The sequence below is a fragment of the Asterias rubens genome, chromosome 19, assembly GCF_902459465.1.
Source record: "Asterias rubens chromosome 19, eAstRub1.3, whole genome shotgun sequence".
NCBI classification, from domain to species: Eukaryota; Metazoa; Echinodermata; class Asteroidea; order Forcipulatida; family Asteriidae; genus Asterias; species Asterias rubens.
This window is the reverse complement of record NC_047080.1, coordinates 5,246,255-5,264,038: the sequence shown is the minus strand read 5'-3', so window position 1 is coordinate 5,264,038 and position 17,784 is coordinate 5,246,255. Positions and strand designations below refer to the sequence as shown.

At 37.0% G+C, this 17,784-nt stretch overlaps 1 protein-coding gene across 12 annotated transcripts in view; it reads left to right on the top strand.

Annotated features, from left to right (window-relative positions):
- The window catches only part of LOC117303065 (voltage-dependent P/Q-type calcium channel subunit alpha-1A-like), a 126,227-nt gene that overhangs the window by 95,392 nt on the left and 13,051 nt on the right, over positions 1–17,784 (top strand). For 11 of the 12 annotated variants that reach the window (XM_033787128.1, XM_033787125.1, XM_033787122.1 and 8 more), the window contains 3 exons: positions 4,492–4,512; positions 7,801–8,120; positions 12,028–12,181. In XM_033787128.1, the coding sequence (XP_033643019.1) occupies positions 4,492–4,512; positions 7,801–8,120; positions 12,028–12,181 (495 nt within the window). The remainder of the gene's footprint in view (positions 1–4,491; positions 4,513–7,800; positions 8,121–12,027; positions 12,182–17,784) is intronic. The other variant, XM_033787126.1, reaches the window with a different exon arrangement.

The following is a 17,784-nucleotide window of genomic DNA, read 5'->3' as shown; positions in this document are numbered from 1 at the left end:
TTTATTGGTTTGAAAAGTTGACATAAATCTGTTTAATCCTCAAATGTCAGGGCTGTTCATCAAATGTTGTACCATTGCAGTTTATTTGTTCCATGTTTGTGTTTAATAATTACATGTAAATTGTTATGCAATCTTTTCTGAGCACAAATTATTCATATTTAAAAACATCAATTTTACATGAATGGGATTAGTTGCATCGTGGTATTATTCAAATGTAATTTGGGCTTTGAATTAGTTATCAAAAGAGTGGCTGTAGCTTACATTATCAATTAATCAATCAATCAATTTGTCTTTATACATTATTGGGTAAAAGGAATTCTTCACATAATCAATGTTAGCGTATAGTTCTAAAGTGACTTCATCAACAAGTGATTCTTTATCCCAGAAGATTTGCCTGTGCATGACAACATTAAGACAAATTTGATTCCAAAATGCTAAACGCCAAGTTATGAACATTTTATCGCTTTAATAATAGAATAGCCTTAAGATGTATACAGTTTTTAATGGTTTAACTTTTGATATTTTAATGTTTGTAAACATTAAAAACAACAAAGATCACCATGACTTCCATGTTATTAGTTTATTATGATAATTTAATGTTTCTTTGTAAACATTAAAAGCAACAAGATCGTCTTGTCTTCCATTTTAAAGTTAATCACAGTCAACAAAAGCTTTCAACAGTTGTTTACAGCAATGGCCCTGAGGTCATTTTGTTACAGTGTTTTAGGTTTTGTTTGTTGCTGTGCCTGTTTTTATTTTTGTTTACTTGTTTTTGTTTGTTATAAATTATGTTATGCAGATGCATCAGCATCGTATTGTTAATGTATTTCAACGGAGCATATATACAGAATTAATTTAATAGTCAGGGGCCAATTTCATAGAGCTGCTTAAGCAAAAAATTTGGTTAAGCACGAAAAGAGCTTGCTTATTTTACACGTCATATACATTGCTTGTGACTGGTATTGGGCTATTGTTTACTTAGCATAACAATTGAGTGGAGTCTTAGCTGGTATTCTGATTTTATTAAGCATGGAATATTTCGCTTAAGCAGAATTTTGTGCTTAAGCAGCTCGAAAACTGATCGTATCTGTTTGTGCCTCATGCCTTTTAATTGTTGATAGTTAAAAATCATATTATAGTAGCAATCAAGAAGTGAGGTTTAATTTGACACCATTTGAAATGGAAAGAGATCTTTTCTGAAATTATCCGAATGAAATAGAAATGGTAATTCTTGAGGAGATATGTGCCTTTGTTTTTCGAAATCCGTTTAAATTGAACATGATGGTTGGTTTGTATATTGGTTGAAGGTAGGCCGTTGACAGTAATAAAAAACATAATCTGTACATGAGGATGTTGTCATGGTGATGATGATTGTTGACAGTGATGATGCGTCCGGCATGTGGTGGAGGAATAATCATCTTTATCTGAGAGTCTTGTCGACTTGGGTTTCTTCCTGGTGGTGGGTGTGGCTTTCATCTTTCTCTTTTATACTCCAAGGTGTTGATTTGGTGTCTTGGGACACCATAAACATAGATTTCTGTCGTAGATTAGAATTTGTCTGTCTAAGGTATATAAATATTATTAACTCGACAGCCTTGGCACAAGACTACAACTCGTCAGTGTTTGATACCTTGACTTCACCATCAGATGTCCAGTTGCAAGTGACTTGGCGGTTTGGCCCCCGACTACTTGGACAACTTATCAGTGTCTCTACTGTAGTTAGAATATTTGGTCTATACATGTGTAGAATTAATGGTGGAGGGATTGAGATTTAAGAATGGGTTTGGTCATCTTCAATCTTCCAGTCTGGTCTGTAGATTATGTTAAGTGTAAATGGTGGGGGGTTTGAGTGTTGACGATTTGAGAAATTTACATTTTAAGATTTGAGAATCTTCAAGTTTCTGGCCGAGGCGAACCCATCATTGATTAAGGTTTGTTTGATCACCATTGTGGTTTCAACAGCAGCTCAGTGAGTGCACTGGCCACACATGTATAAAGAGAGGTTTATTGCATTGTTGAGTTTTACTTTCTCTCTAGTTTGTGCTTCTTTTTTTCTTTGGTGATGGGATGGGGGGTAGTCAATAGGGTGGGGAGTTTTTATAACATGGTTTGCAGTTTTGTGACCACATGTTAAGAGGTTTGATTGCATTATAGAGTGTTGTATTCCTTCTTTCTTTCCTTTTTTGTTTGGTGACGGGGTGTTCAGCAGGATGTGGATATTTTAATAATGATTTGCAGTGTTGTGTAACTTGAGACCTTTTTCTTTCAGAGTAAATAACTGAGTGAGTGGTGTTCTTTCGGGTATAATTTTACTAATGTTCTCTCTAGAGTCTTTACCATAGTAAATTGTTTTTACAGTTTTCTGTATTTAGGATTTCTCTCCTTGAAGTAGAAAATTTGACATAGGTGGTACTTCATACTAATCAGAGATTAAAGGAACACGTAGCCTTGGATCGGTCGAGTTGGTCTTTAAAAAGTGTTTGAAACTCTTTGTTATAAAATGCATATGGTTAGAAAGATATCTTAAAAGTAGAATACAATGATCCACACAAATATGCCTCGAAATTGCGTGGTGTTCCTTTTACTTTGCGAACTAACACGGTCGGCAATATATGGGAGACAAAAATTTGACTCCTATAATTGGCTGACGGTGTTAGTCGACGAGGTAAAAGGAAAACCAAGCAATTTTGAGTGATACTTGTGTGGACCGTTATATTCCAGTTTTAAAATATCTCTTTAATCATATGCATTTTATAACAAACTTTTTTCAAAGGCCAATTTGACCGATCCAAGGCAACGTTTCCTTTAAGTTTTCACTTGTTTAGACTGAACCACACTCATTTCACTGATCACATGACTTTCTCTTTGCAGTCAACTCTGATCTTTTAGTGTTTCTTCTTTACTAGAAATTAAACGGATGGATTCTTGGTCTTTCACTGAGAGTAAATTGTTCAAGTTACTCCAGGATCACTTTATAAAAAGCTTGAATTTCTAAACCTCTTTTCAATTTGGTAGTGCAATTTATCTGGCGCCCTCTCTCTGCAACTGTTATTGTTTCATAGACTTGTACATGTCATTGTACCAAATGGTTCTGAATCTTTCACAGTTTTGTTTATTTATATGCTGAAGTGACTTGACAAGTTTACTTTCATCCTGTGTGATGTACAACAATAGATCCTCTGGCATACTTGCATAGTATCACAAGCTCAAAACAGCGCCCTCATGGAGGTCAAAGAAATACCAATTTGCTGACAGGTCAATGGTGGATTTCACAAAGTTTTAAAGGCACTGGACACTACTGGTAATTGTCAAAGACCAGTCTTTTCACTTGGTGTATCCCAACATATGCATAAAATAACAAACCTGTGAAAAGTTGAGCTCAATTGGCCTTTGTCGAAGTTGCGAGATAATAATAAAAGAAAAACACCCTCGTCACTCGAAGTTGCGTTCTTTCAGATGCTTGATTTCGATACCTCAAAATCTAACTCAGGTATCAAATTCAAATTTGTGGAATATTACTTCTCTTTTGAAAACTACGTCACTTCAGAGGGAGCCGTTTTCTCACAATGTTTTATACTATCAACATGTCCCCATTACTCGTTACCAATTAAGGTTTTATGCTAATACTTATTATGCTAATAGTGCCCACTGCCTTTAAGACTGGTCTTATCACGAGTCAGGACGAGTTACTCATCCTAACTTAATCTCTCCTTAAGAGTCTAAGGACTAGTCCTAAGTTAGGACTATTTTTGTGAAGTCGACCTTTGGCGCGTAAATGCATACATGTTTTCATTGCTTTCAGTGCAAGGGGGATCTACATGTATGAATGGGATTCAGCATGAAGGGTTAAGAAGCTACCTGAACAAGATGGGGGTCAAGGTTTTGTTTTGCGGAGATTTTTTTTAAAAGACATGTTTTGGGTTCTCCATTGAGGAGCCTTTCCACATTGGAGTCTGAGTCATTTATCATTCATTTTTTTTTTTTTTTTGAAAAAAAAAGCTTTTTCTGATGATTACACTGTTGATTGTTACTTAGGGAAAAATCCTCCCAGATCTCCCTTCATCCTTTCCTTCCTGCTACCCATTGCTTATATACCTGAAACCACCTATCCATCCGTTACATTTAACCTCTAACCTTTAACCTTTAACCTATGGCATGAGTGAATATATACAGTGGCTTATCCAGGGTGATAACTTTGGAGAAGTAGTTTTATATTTCATAATAAGGATGTGGGAATGAAAACATGGTATCAAAATTAAAAAGAAAACATAATCTTTTTTTAAATAATTAGAGATTTTGAGCAAAATTTCATTGCAGAATGGTTTCACAATTTCTCTTGTTTCCCCATGACATCTAAAATCCTGGATCCACTGAATATATTTTTCCTATCATAAAAAAAATGCATGTGAATGGAAAGAATCCCACATTAAAAATATCACTTTCATTTTTCCCCCCATTTTATTTTTCTGCTCTTACCTTTAAATCACTCAGTTCATCCAAGCTGCTCAAAAGGTAATCATCAGTGCTCATTGCCAGCCAGAATTTCTCAATTTTTTCACTTTTTTAGATTTCCACTTTTTAGATTTTCGTCAGTTTCAACATTTATCTTCACTTTTTAAATGTTTTAGTTACCTCTTCTTCTGTTTATTTGTCTGGTGGAATTTCTTTCTAGATTTTGTCTTTTTTATATTATTATACTTCTGTCTTTGCTTTTTGTTCAACTTTTTTATCTGTCTCTTTTATCTGTCCTTCAAATTGTGTCACTTTTGGTCATCTCTGAGAGTTGAGGATCTTGAAAATTCAGAAAAAAATATAAAAAAACAAGAAGTGCAGGAGGAAAGCTTCAGTTAATGAACATTTGATCGCTGATATTATTTGCATGCCTCATTTTACAATATTCTAATTTCCCAAGCACCAATCCTGACGAAATTTTGTTTTATCATCAGTTATTTTCTAATTCACATTTTGAATTCTTTTCATTACATTTAAACTTATTGCATGAATGCACGTAATACTGGTCACAATAGTCACACGGTTTTCTTCCACTTTTAAATATCTCACTAATTTTATATCTTCCATTTTAAAAATCTTCTGAACTTAAACTTTAGATTTAGTTTGTTTTCTTTAGGCCTTAGGAAAATTTGTTCCTTTTTTGTTATACTATTTTTGAAGAATTTTATTTTTCAGATTCATTAATTTCTATTCCTAACTTTTTGAACAAGGAAAGATTTTAGTTCACAACTGTTGCAGTTTTATAAAGAAATCTTACCATAAGCCTTAACAACGCATAGACATTTTCGCAAATACACATTGCGCAAGTGCTTACTGTTGAATGGGGTGCATGCTGGTCTAGCTATGGATCAAATTGATCACTAGCTAGACCAGCATGCACTGTGCCTCTATGGGAAACACGTGCACACCCTGTATTTGCGAAAAAAGGTCTATTGGTCTGTCTGTTATAGCGCCCTCTTGTGATGTCCTGCAAGTTCACTTCACTTCCTTCTGCCCCCAAAACGAGCAAACAAAAGCCACAATGAATAATAGTATAATAAATATCTCCTTGGTTGATATTATCATTTCAATGCAAACAAAATAAAAACGCTAAAGCTCTACCACACAATTCTTTATTTCTGGGGAAAAGTACAATAGCCAGCCTCTCAACTGAGTTTCTCAAAAAAACATTTCTTCCAAGTCAGCCTTTACCATAAACATGCTTTTTTTTGTTACTTAGTGTGCATATTTTTATGTTTTGCACTATGTACCAAACTCAAAATGCTGCTGCTGCTATGACAAAACAATAATAGTGGATTTGTATTTGTTGGGAAAAGGATATGGGATTGTCGCTACCTTGACTCGACCTTGTCTTTGTTATTCTCTGGAAATACCCCTGAGTACAATACTGCAAAGTCAAATCCTTGGAAACTCTGGCCAAAATAAATATCTTACACAACCTTTGCGTATCATTGAATGAAATTTGAAAGATTGAGGTAAGTTTGGGCAGACTTCTTTAGTGGAAGTCTTGAGCAGACTTTCTTTAGTGGTAGTTTTGAAGAGGGAGTAGTAAGAAGGAGGGGGAGTTACTGCACGATACCCCTCCCTCTTTATTGACACCCGTTTGAACTCCTACTAGGAACACTTAAAATAAAGTGTTTGAAAGGACATGTAACTATCTGTCTTTAAATTTAGGAAAGATACAACACACTGTATGTTGGCCTACAACTCACATTAACAAAAAAAACATCCAAAATCTAGTGCCCCCCCCCCCCCTTTCATATGTATGATCAAACTGATCAGTTTTTAGATGTAGACAAGTTTTTCTTCAGAATAATACACAACGGAAATACTTTTCTTGTACAATTCAAGTTAAATTTGTTCTCTATCATCATGGATCATTAAAAACAAATAAGAAACAAGCCAAACTGCAAAGGAATGAACAAATTGAACAGGGGTTTCTTAAGATTTGCTGATACATGTATACAACTATTTAAATGTCTGGACTCTTGCACTCTTGCACAACTTCAATTAATATTTTGTGTATCAACTTTGGTTCCTGAAGTTTGTCAACTAAAAAGGTATGAGCAGGTATCAGGATGTAAGCCCGAAAAAGTAACCCTAAGACCTTTAGTATTTTGATGTCTGCACTTTTACAGACATCTTCACCTGCATGTTCTGGACTTGTTCCTGTTTGGAATCAATCGACAATATCCTATAATTCAGGATGGATTCAACCGGTATAAAAACACTCCCTCCGGAGACATCTGGACCGATAATGTGTTATTCCTCTCTCTAATGTCCTATTTATCCTATTTATCCTTCCTTTTATTGCCAGTTCTTCTTCACTTCGTCTTTTTTATTGTCTTTGTCTCCGAGAATCTTTTGTCGTTTTTTTTTTGCCGAGATCCGAATGTCGTAGAGAGATTGTAGACTAGTTTGATACAATTTCCAATGTATTTAATAGTGGGTAGATTTCCAGCACTTAGACAGTTAAGAAGTTTAAGTGAAGTAGTAATGTTGAGAATATTGATAATCAAAGATTGTTAATCAGTTAAATATTTGGAAAGAAAGTACATTTTAAAACTTCCTTTTGACATAATAGGGAGACTGCTAACATAAGGCCAGATAGCTTAGTTGGTAGAGTGTTGGCACGTTAAATCCAGAGGTCACTGGTTCAAATCTTGCTCTAGTCAATTTTTCTTTGTTCAACCCCAAATCAAAATTGATGTGTTGAAAAAAGTATCCTGACAAACTTTGTCAAGAAAGACAAGTTATATCTCTTTAATATTCATATGGCCATCTATTCCAAGATAATCTCATTAAGTCTTAAAAAGCCTCTAAACTTGTCTTTTTAAACCTGATAAAAATCTGGGAATCCAAAATGAGGGAGGGGGTAATTTAATTTTAAAAGAACAAGGTAAGTGATGAAGGGTTCTTATCTTTATATTTTGTATCCGGGATGTGCATCTTTACATTGTTGAAACATTCTCATCCATCTCTATTTTTCTCTGGTTCTTTACTTTCTACAAAAGAAGAAAACCAAATAACTTTGTACAAAAGATGAAAACAAAATCACTGTGTACAAAAGATGAAAACAAAATAACTCTGCACAAAAGAAGCAAACAAAATTAATTTGTACCAATGAAGAAAACAAAACAACTTTGTACAAAAAAAGAAAACAAAGTAACTTTGTACAAAAGAAAAAAACAATAACACTTTGTACAAATGAAGACAACAGAATAACTTTGCACAAAAGAAGAAAACAAAATAACTTTGAAGGTGGTGTTTATCTTTTTCTTCCCCCAGCGGCCGTGTCTCTTCAGGCGTCTCGTCGGTGCTGTTAGGCGTGGTAGTGCTGAGAACATCTTCAAGGAAGTAGCAGAGGAGGATGAAGAAACTCCTCTAGCTCCCAACGAGCCAAAACCAGAGCCCAAGGCAATCGAACCACCTCCCGCTAAGACGCGGGAGCGAGACCGTGAACGAGACAAAGACCGAGGCGGAGACAAGGACCGGGAGCGAGATCATATCAGGCCAAGAATGATTGCATCTACGCTTCCCAGGATTGATAGCTCCGGCTCGGAAGGATTGACAGCTGACCAGCATAGTAGAAGATCTTCACCACAGATGTAAGTTTTTATGCCGTCAAGTTTGACAGAGAAGTCAGAAATTAATTGACAATTCAAGGTTTTGATTTGTAATTAGGGAAAAAAGGAAACGTTAATGAAAACACATTTTTCTCAACCACTCTGACAAAAGCAGGTTTTTTTTGGTGTTTTTTTTGGTGTTTTTGTTTGAGGTCTAAAGTCTCCTTGTCCATTGAATGTGTCCATGATTCTCCTTGGAGTGTCAAATTAAATTCTGACATTTGTAATTTGGTATTTCCTGCTCTTGGCTCTAGCGCCTGTCACTTTAAGGCTGTCAAAATACAATTACAATACAACATATGACTAGTGCCCTCTAGTGTTCATATAGCGAGCTATTGATTGTGCTGAAAGTGGGCTGGATTGACCAGTTTCTCAAAACTGAATGAAAACAAGTTTGGACTAAGTGGAACAGTTAATGTGGAAAATAGTCCTAAACTGGCTTGAAAACTTGTGTAATACTTTGAGCTACTGACAATAAGTTTCAAAAACAATTGTTTTTTCTTGTTTTTTCCCTCAAAACCTCAAAAAATAGAGAAGATAAAAGTACATCAATAATACATTTTTACGTCATAGCTTTAAAAAATAATGTCAAAGGGAAGCTGACAGACTTATTGGGATATTAGTGAGCAAACAAGTATCTATGCTAGGGTAAAAAAGAACACTCCAGAAAGGTCTTTGGAAAGCTGCCAGCTTCCTGCCGAATTTTAGTTGCAACATCATCAGAGAATGAGTTGAACATTAATCCAAGTTCTCGAGGACAGACTGCTGTCTGTGTTTTGTAACTTTCGTGAAATTGAAAAGTGATGTTTTCAGCAACATAATCTGGAGTGGACTAAACCACAAATCTAGAAACGTATAAGTTCCATATGGCACGTAATGATAAGTCAGTGCCCCAGTTTCTTACCCTCTAAAATAGAAACATTGTCTGCCCACAATCGAGACAAGGTTTGCCACTTTAGTGAACATGCTCGGCCCCGCCCTTCTGCACTTCCTGAACTTGTGTAATTCTACCCTAAATCTTAGATTAAGTTGTCATGAAATGTGAACTGAGATAAACAGTCACCCTCACTTAAACCTTTTTAATTCAATGCAATTTAACATATATTTCCAAACTCACAATAGACCGAATCAGTTGGATATAAAATATTAGTACAATTCAAGCAAAGGGTAAATATTTGTCAGTGTCTTTTTGAATTAGTAATTCTTTCCTTTCATATGGGCATTTCAGTTGGTTGCTCACTTTTCCTAAATCGTTGAGTTAACCTTTTCTCAACAACACAAGATTTGATCCAGAAACATTTAATCTTAAATCCAGTCTCCTAAATCCAATTTCTTCAAGTTTCTATCAATTCTCTGAAAAATCTGGGACAGGGATTAAGAAATCAATCAAGGTCAGGGATAAATAACAAGACGTCTTTGATCTAATCTTAAACCCATATGTTGTATCAAACTTGTGTGTCTTTATCATTAGAAACTAGTAATCCATATTTAGCTACCTAGAAGAAACGAGCAGAAGTTCAGACTTGAGTAAAGACTAACTGCAGTGTTTATATATATTGTACCAAGGTTGTGATGGTTGTAGGGTCGTGCTTTTAACAGTAACAAGTGTCACATTCAAAAGTTTAAGAAGGAAACAACCAGTGCCTTTGATTCAGGAAATCAGACTTGAGTAGAGACTAACTGCAGTGTTTGCCGTGATGTTGTACTAAGGTGATGACGAAAGTAGAGTGGTTGCGTTTAACAATAACAGGTGGTCTCATTCTGTCAGACTTCAGTCAAGACTAACTGCAGTGTTTGCAATGACATTGTACTTCAGTAAAGACGAAAGTAGAGTGGTTGCATTTAACAATAACAGGTGGTCTCATTCTGTCAGACTTGAGTAAAGACTAACTTCAGTGTTTTTAGTAGTTGTTGTACCAAGGTTATTACGGATGTTAAAGTGGTTGCATTTAACAGTAACAGGTGTTCTCATTCTGTCAGGTGTGGGTTCAATCCCCTAGAGCTTTCAACATCTCAACTCTCCTCTCAAAAAACAAAAACATTCAGAGATTCTTCACTTGATGTTCACAAATATTTAAAGTTTATACAAGATAACTCCAAACCTCTTGAAGTGAGTGAATTCTCCACAAACTACGTGATCAAAGTTATTGAGTGGTAAACAGGCCTACAGTAACCTCACCCAGAGGCTTCTACTGACCTCAATCAATCCTGTTGAGGAGCGTCGATGCCCCTCACTCTCTGTAGATGGCAAGGAAAGGTCCAGGGGAGTTAACCCCAGGTCTTTATCTCTGCTCTAGATATGGTGATGGTAGCTCTGTGTATGGGGTCAGAGACCTGTGTGGAATTGGGTGGGGTTTTTTTTGTATGCAAGTTCGCCCCTAACAAGGCTAAAAACCACTCTTGGTAAGGGGCTACTAGTAGAAAACTTAGGTCTGTGTTGGATGGTACACATCTTCAAGGGGTTATTCACTGTTAATAGACCTTATGCACATGACGTCATTTCAGTAGGGTGACCTCACCTAGAGGTCAAAAGGAGGTTGTTCATTGGCCAATCATTTGCGCTGCGCATACAAATATGTGCGTTTCAATTGTTTTGTCACCATTTTACCTCTAAGATGGTGGCTGGATGACATCAATGCATAAGGTCCATAGATACCCCCCCCAAGCATACATATTTAAAACTTCCTGGTTGTTTGAAGGATCTGCCAATTGATGATTTGAGAGTGCTCTAAACGTCTTAACAGTGGAGAGAGTTGCTAGTGAAGGTGGGGTCCAAAATCTCTTCAAATCTTGGTCCTTATTCCCCACCCACACAAACTCTCATAATGGGGTGATACCAGTTTCATACCCCCCCCCCCAATTGTTAGAGTGCCCTTGAATGATTATCTCAAGAAACACTTGAACTTATCTCTGACGTTGCTGTAAACTCCATTGTTGTAGAGAGAACCTCTTTCTTGTCCTAGTGCCCCAAGGCGATTAAACTTGAACGTTCTTCAAGATGTTCAACTACTTCTCGACTATTACCAGGAAATGATCAAGTGTAGAAAGAGAAATGGGTTAAACTGTCAGTCACCTTCAAAGAGGCATCAGAAACCACAAACAAACGCCTGCAGTCATTTACTGTCATGGGAGATGAAACCACAAACAAACGCCTGCAGTCATTTACCATCATGGGAGATGAAACCACAAACAAACGCCTGCAGTCATTTACTGTCATGGGAGATGAAACCACAAACAAACGCCTGCAGTCATTTACTGTCATGGGAGATGAAAATGAAGTGGTTCTACCTCTCTGTATTTCTGGCATTGCAACTGAAAACAAACATGGAGCAAATCAAAGTATTCAAATTCTAGTTTAAATCAAGCACACATAATTGCTCCCCTGTATACGGAACATCAAGTGGCATGTGGTGGCCGAGTGATCAAGTGGCACTGGACTCAAATCAAGCTCTGGGGGCCAATTTCAGGGAGGTGCTTAAGCAAAACAATCCTTGCTTAGTAAAATCAGATTACCGGCCAAGACTCCAGCAAAGTGTGGGTTTCTTGTTCCAGTCTTGACAATTGTCAAGCAAAGGAACTTAACCATTTATTGCTTCATCCTTCATGAAATTGGGCCCAGATGTCTCAACCAGTTTACCACTAAGAATGACTGGTGATGAGAAAGTTCTAAAAACACTAACTTTATTCCAATACGGTAAAAGTAGGTCAGATTGAAAGGGCTATTTTTAAACGACAGTTAAACTTTCTTGCAGTCATTTATTGATTAAATCACTCATGCCCAGCAAATATTTTGCACCTTACTTGAAAACCGTCCCACCCTTAAACACCTCCACCCTTCATTCTGTTGATATAAATGACTCATGTATGATATATCTCGTCCTCCCTACAGACACGACAAATCCCCAGATAGACACCGTGGTAAATCCCATGATAGACAGTACGACAGATCTCAGGATAGACCCCAGGACAAACCCCAGGACAGACACGGTGAGGTACCCAGGGACTCAAGAAGACGGCCAAGGGACCCACTAGACACATCCAGGGTAAGCATTCATTGAGAATTTTATATTTTTCATTAATTATCTTGTTTTTTACTGCTTAGTTTTTGACGTGTCATTCTCCATACAGGAACAGATAATTAATTTATTTTTAATTGTTTTTTTCCTGTGACTTATTAATTTTGTTTGATTAAAACTTTTGATTGCTTTCAAAATAATGAGTTAAATTTGCTACATCATGTTGCTTGGAGGAAAATTTCCATCCATAATGTCATAATTCAGTTAATCTTCTAGATTCATAACTAGGACAACTAAAAAACATTGATTCATAAAAGCAGGTTATTGACACGTTTCTCAGAATAAAATGATTTTGAATCCTTTCTCTAAAATCACATTCCTCAGAGGGGAAGCATTTCTTAAAATGTTATACATTATCAACAGCTGCACTGCCTCGTTTGAGTAAGATTTTATGGTTACCATTGTTGGAGTTATTACCAAAGGTAATATACTCTGTCTTTAACCATAGAGCAAGGCTTTAACAAAGTAAGGAATTCCAAAGTTGACTCTAAGAGGGTTTGACTAAGTCCTTTCTCTTGTGAAAGAGTACTCGAAATCATCATTTATTTGGTTGTGTCCCTAACCTCTGACAGCAGGAGCTTGTACTTGATGTTTCAACAAAAAACAAATAACCCACAAATCACAAAATACTTTTGAAATTTAGAGAGTATGAGTGACACTAAATCGCTTCTCTCCAGATACCAAAGCAGTTTTCAAAAGTTCTAGTTAGTAATCAATAGCGATGATCAACAGCGGTACTCAACTGACTCAGAAGTTTGTCAGGCTCTCCTGCAGAGTACCAACCAAATCAATCTCCATAACAATAATGCACACTGATAACCGCTTAACCGGTAGTCACCCCAACTTAAATAAACAACAAATTAAAGCTGGTTGCCATAGGACAGGAATTAGGGGAAAAGGGTGTAGGTTGTCACGGTTTCCTTTGGCCGTCAAAACAAATCACTATGCTGTTTAATTTGTTGAGTGTTTGCATGTGTTGAGCCTATCACACGAGGGATTACTGCTCAATGAAGTGGCTGTTGTAGTGAGCAATATTATAAAGGGGTTGTACATCCTAGCAAATCCAGAAAGGAATCTTTTTTTTTATCAGGGGGAGGGGGGGGGTTAAGAAGCTATAACATGTGATAATAATAAATAGTAAACTTTATTTACTGATGGTACATGTAGTTATGTCAACTTGAAAGGTGAAATTCATTGGTCCATTAAAAAGCAAAAAAGGGATGCTTGAAAGTTGTATGTACTATCTAACCACTTTCTAAGGCTGTATTCAAATTGGCAGTTATGGATAAAGCTACGACTGTTGCTAAGGGTTTTTGCTAAGAATGTCCTTTACTTTGATGCAGAAATGCGGAAATGTAGCTATAGCTGTTTCCCGAGTTTCAGACATGGCCTTAACACTAGTTTCAGCAACTATTTCTATCCAATGATCTTTACTAAGGGAATCAATGTGTGGTGAAGAGGTTTTCAACTAGTGGTTTAATCCCAACGAGGCCGGTTCTTGATAATTTTACCGAGACGAAGTCGAGGTAAATTATAAAGAACCAGGCCTCGGTGAGTTTAAACCACTAGTTGAAAACCGATTCAACACTTTTACTTTGATTCCCATTCACAAATCCCTTTTCGGTCAAAAACATCATCACTTTTTGGTCAAAAAGTAAAATGAATGCAAAAACACACAACACCCCAGCTATGAAATGGTAAAGCCCTCCGCCGCCCTCGGGTAAACAACTCCTTATAAGGGAATGCTGTGCGCGTCGCGCGTATCACGTGATGTGGCACAGCTGTTTCAGCCATTGCTCTCGACCAATAGGAATGAAGAAACTGTCTTAAAAGAACAGGTGCAAGGTCGCGTGTCATGCCCATGAATAAACACTTTTTACTGGACATAAACAAAGGTTTATACACACCCACGTGACCGGTAGTACAGTTTTTTACCTCACAATGAAAACAAACTCTAAAACAATATTCAATTACTTTAGTTCTTCTAAAGGATAGCTCAACATAAATTCTTGAATAGATTCATTAGGAACGCCCATTAAAACTTCAGTAAAGGTGTTCATTTTTAACTGTTACAATTTATGGATGAAAACATTTTCAAAAATTTTGCAACTCATCACAGCTCGTTTTCTCCTTTTATAGTTACCAGAGACAACTATCTTTTACTCAATGTTAAAATCCCTTTAAGCAACTTATGGCTACTAAAGACCCACCCTCATAGTAAATGAGGTCAAATTCGCACGAGACGGTGTCATCACTTCTTTAAAGGAAACCAAAATCACCGATCATCCAAGTTGAACCAAGACTCAATCGGAACCAGAAGTCAACCAGTAACCTTGTGCTGTTGACGGATGAGTTTCCGTTTAAACTTTCCCCCCATTTAGATCGTCTTTGAGGACATATTGTCTGTAATCCAACACTTGGTTCTGGGAAGTTTTGAGATTCAAAAACAAATTATTTGATGATTTGTATCCCAGAAACTTTCTGTTAGTAAATCTAGAATTTGAATCGCATATCTTTAAAATAATTGCTTCAACAGTGAAGATACAATATTCAGTTCACTTCGATTCTGTGAGTAACTCTAAAATGTTAATAGAATATCTTGAGAAATATCTTAAAATAATCTGTTCACTTTATTTCATCTCAACATTTATTTCCTTCTAGCAGATGCACAGTTAGATTACAAGATAGTTTGATAATGACAAACCAACTCTTCTCAGAGCCACCAGTACTCACAAACCTAATACTTAGTTTGATATGACAAATAAACCAAAGAAATAATCATTCCTAAGCGTGATTTTGTTACAAAAGCCTAGTTTTCCAGAAGAAGGATTGTGTCAGGAATACCAAAAACTGACACAGCAATAGAATTCCTTCGTTGCCAATCCTTGGTCTAACTAGCGACTTCAGAGGCTAATTCCCTAGAGTTGTACCATCCCCTCGGTCTGTCACGTTTCTTTCCTGTGTGTCTCTCTCCGTCTCATGGCATGCGTGGATTGATTATTGACTTCATTGAGTCAGCTAGAATACTGTCGCCTTGTACTTGTCTGGTAGCTGGGAGCTATTTTGCTTCTCAATTGATGACACCAAGTCATTGTTTTGGATAACCAGGGGACTGGCGGCATATCCAGAGATCTCTTAAAAGGGGCGGGGCAACTAGAAATACAGGGGAGGAAACGAAGTAGCTTTTGAAATTGGAAAGGCAGCTTCGTAGATTCTAACTTGACACCATATTGGAGCTGAAAAAAACTCGAATTTAAAACCAATTTTCCTTCTATCATATTTAGACAAAAGGGTGTAATGTCTCGTTTTGACCTCTATATGACCTTTGACCCCAGCTGACCTTCATTTGAGTCGTTGTCTGTATGACCCAGTAATCTCCAGCTATATCTTGAGAGATAAGCATCTTGAGTCTGATGTCTAGCCAGAGTGTGTCGACTCATCGTACTATAAATATTCCACCTCAAAATCCTGTACATTTATCCATTGACAATCAGCCAAGATGTTGTAGATTGGTTTCTTTTGTTCTCAAAGAAATTATATGTGTAGGGTGAGGGAGCATTAGTAGTTGCTTTTGTGTTCTTGATGCATCTTAACCAGCATGTTGAGGTGAAACCTAACTCCTCCGCTTTGCCGCCCCCCCCCCCCCCCCCCCAATTTGGAAGGGAACTCACCAGAGCCCAATTTCATGGCTCTGCTTACCGCCGTATTCTGTGCTTACGATCACGATTCCCCGCTTACGTGCAAGCGCCAAATTTCTGCGCTAGCCTTATAAGCGTAGAATCCCTAGTAACCTGGAGTACACACGCGAAGAAGCCGCTAACCCGTGAAATACGCTTGTCGTAAGCACAGAATACCCTGCTTTCGTAAGCGCCGATTCTGTACTTTCAGTAAACAGAGCCATGAAATTGGGCCCCGATCTTGAAGAACATTCTCCTTAAAAACATTTTTCTTAAGGTCAGTCAAATCCCACTGTTTTGGCCATCATTAGTAAACAATCACAAACAGTAAGTAAGTAAAATGAATATATGAATAAAAAAAGTGAAGAAATAGCAAAACAAATCAATAAGGCACAAGAAATTAACGAAACAATAGTAATGTGATGGCCAATTATACACTGTAGCTCGAAAGCCTGTTGATCCAGTCACGTAGGGAAGGCAAAAACACTACTCTCTACAGTAAAACAATTATTTTGAATATTATACTACTCAGATGTCATCTAAAACCTTGTCTCTATTTAAAAGCGTTTCAATCAGTCAAGGAACACAGTTTTTTTATAAGACATTTGTGTACATTGTTGTCTTTAAAGGTCACATTTTTCTAAAATAGAAAATCTGTGTTTTGTAGGAGGGGTGGGCCGATGTTTCATAGCCTTGTGATCGTGACACAGTATGGCCAACTATAGTTCAAACCACAACCCATCGTGTGCCAAAACCTAAAACATTTCAGAAACTTGAACAATCTGGGAAATAACAGTGCTGGTATTTTGATATCGAAATGGCGTTTGTGTGGTTGGAACCAACGCCAGGCTGTATGCCAACTGTTATCTTTAGCCCACAATAATTAGTCTCTGACATATCCCTGTGGGTGTGTAGTCTAGCTACAGATGATGCGGTTGTCTGGTTGTATTTTTAACTACAAATAAAAGTCTACCCAGAGGTGAACCTAGGGGGCTTCCCCTTGGCCCGTTTGACCCCTAGACTTGATTTCAAAGATGTTCACCTTCAGTTTCAAGCTTCACAAACCAAATGTTCAGTCTGCCAGAGACTGCGATTTTGTTTCCCCACCCCCCACCTTTCCCTTTCATTTTCTGTCAATTACTCAGACAAAAATTGTTTGACTGTTTCAGTGTAAAACAGGAGTCTAGAAACAACGATTTGATGAATATACTAACATTCTTGCTAACAAGTTTCTTAAGAAAACTGGTTAATTAAACTCAATACTTTGCAGAGTATTCTCTATCATCATCAGGAGAAATAAAGGGTTTTGATGTTGAGCTGGATAAATACAAAACAAGCTTATTCTAACCCCCTCTACTCTCAGTATGATGGCTTGTAAAGAACCACAACACTGGATTTTATAATAGTTCCTTAGATTTCCATTTAATCTCCTTATTTGACCACACCCATCTGGGGGTAAGTACCTACCAGTAGCCTTGCGTATTTCCTTCACCTGTCTACCTTTATCTTTCCAGAAACCCCCAACCCGCCCAGACTCCCCTAACAGCCCACCCTCCCATCTAAGAAACAAGCAAGATCATATTTAATGTTTCATATCCGATGTTAATGTAGACTGCTTGCAACAGAAGGGTGGAGTTTTTCAATTCAGCGTAAATCTGCATGACTCATCTTAAGACATTGGATTCTCAAAACTGTTAAAGCTTCATCTTTGGAAATCGATATCAACCAAGTCTATGAAATCTGTTATCCTGCTTGGTTATTAAAAATATAATACAGCAGTGGTAATAACTTAAAAGTTTGAATACGATTTTAAAGGCAGTGGACACTATTGGTAATTACTCAAAATAATTATTAGCGTAAAACCTTACTTGGTAACAAGTAATGGGGAGAGGT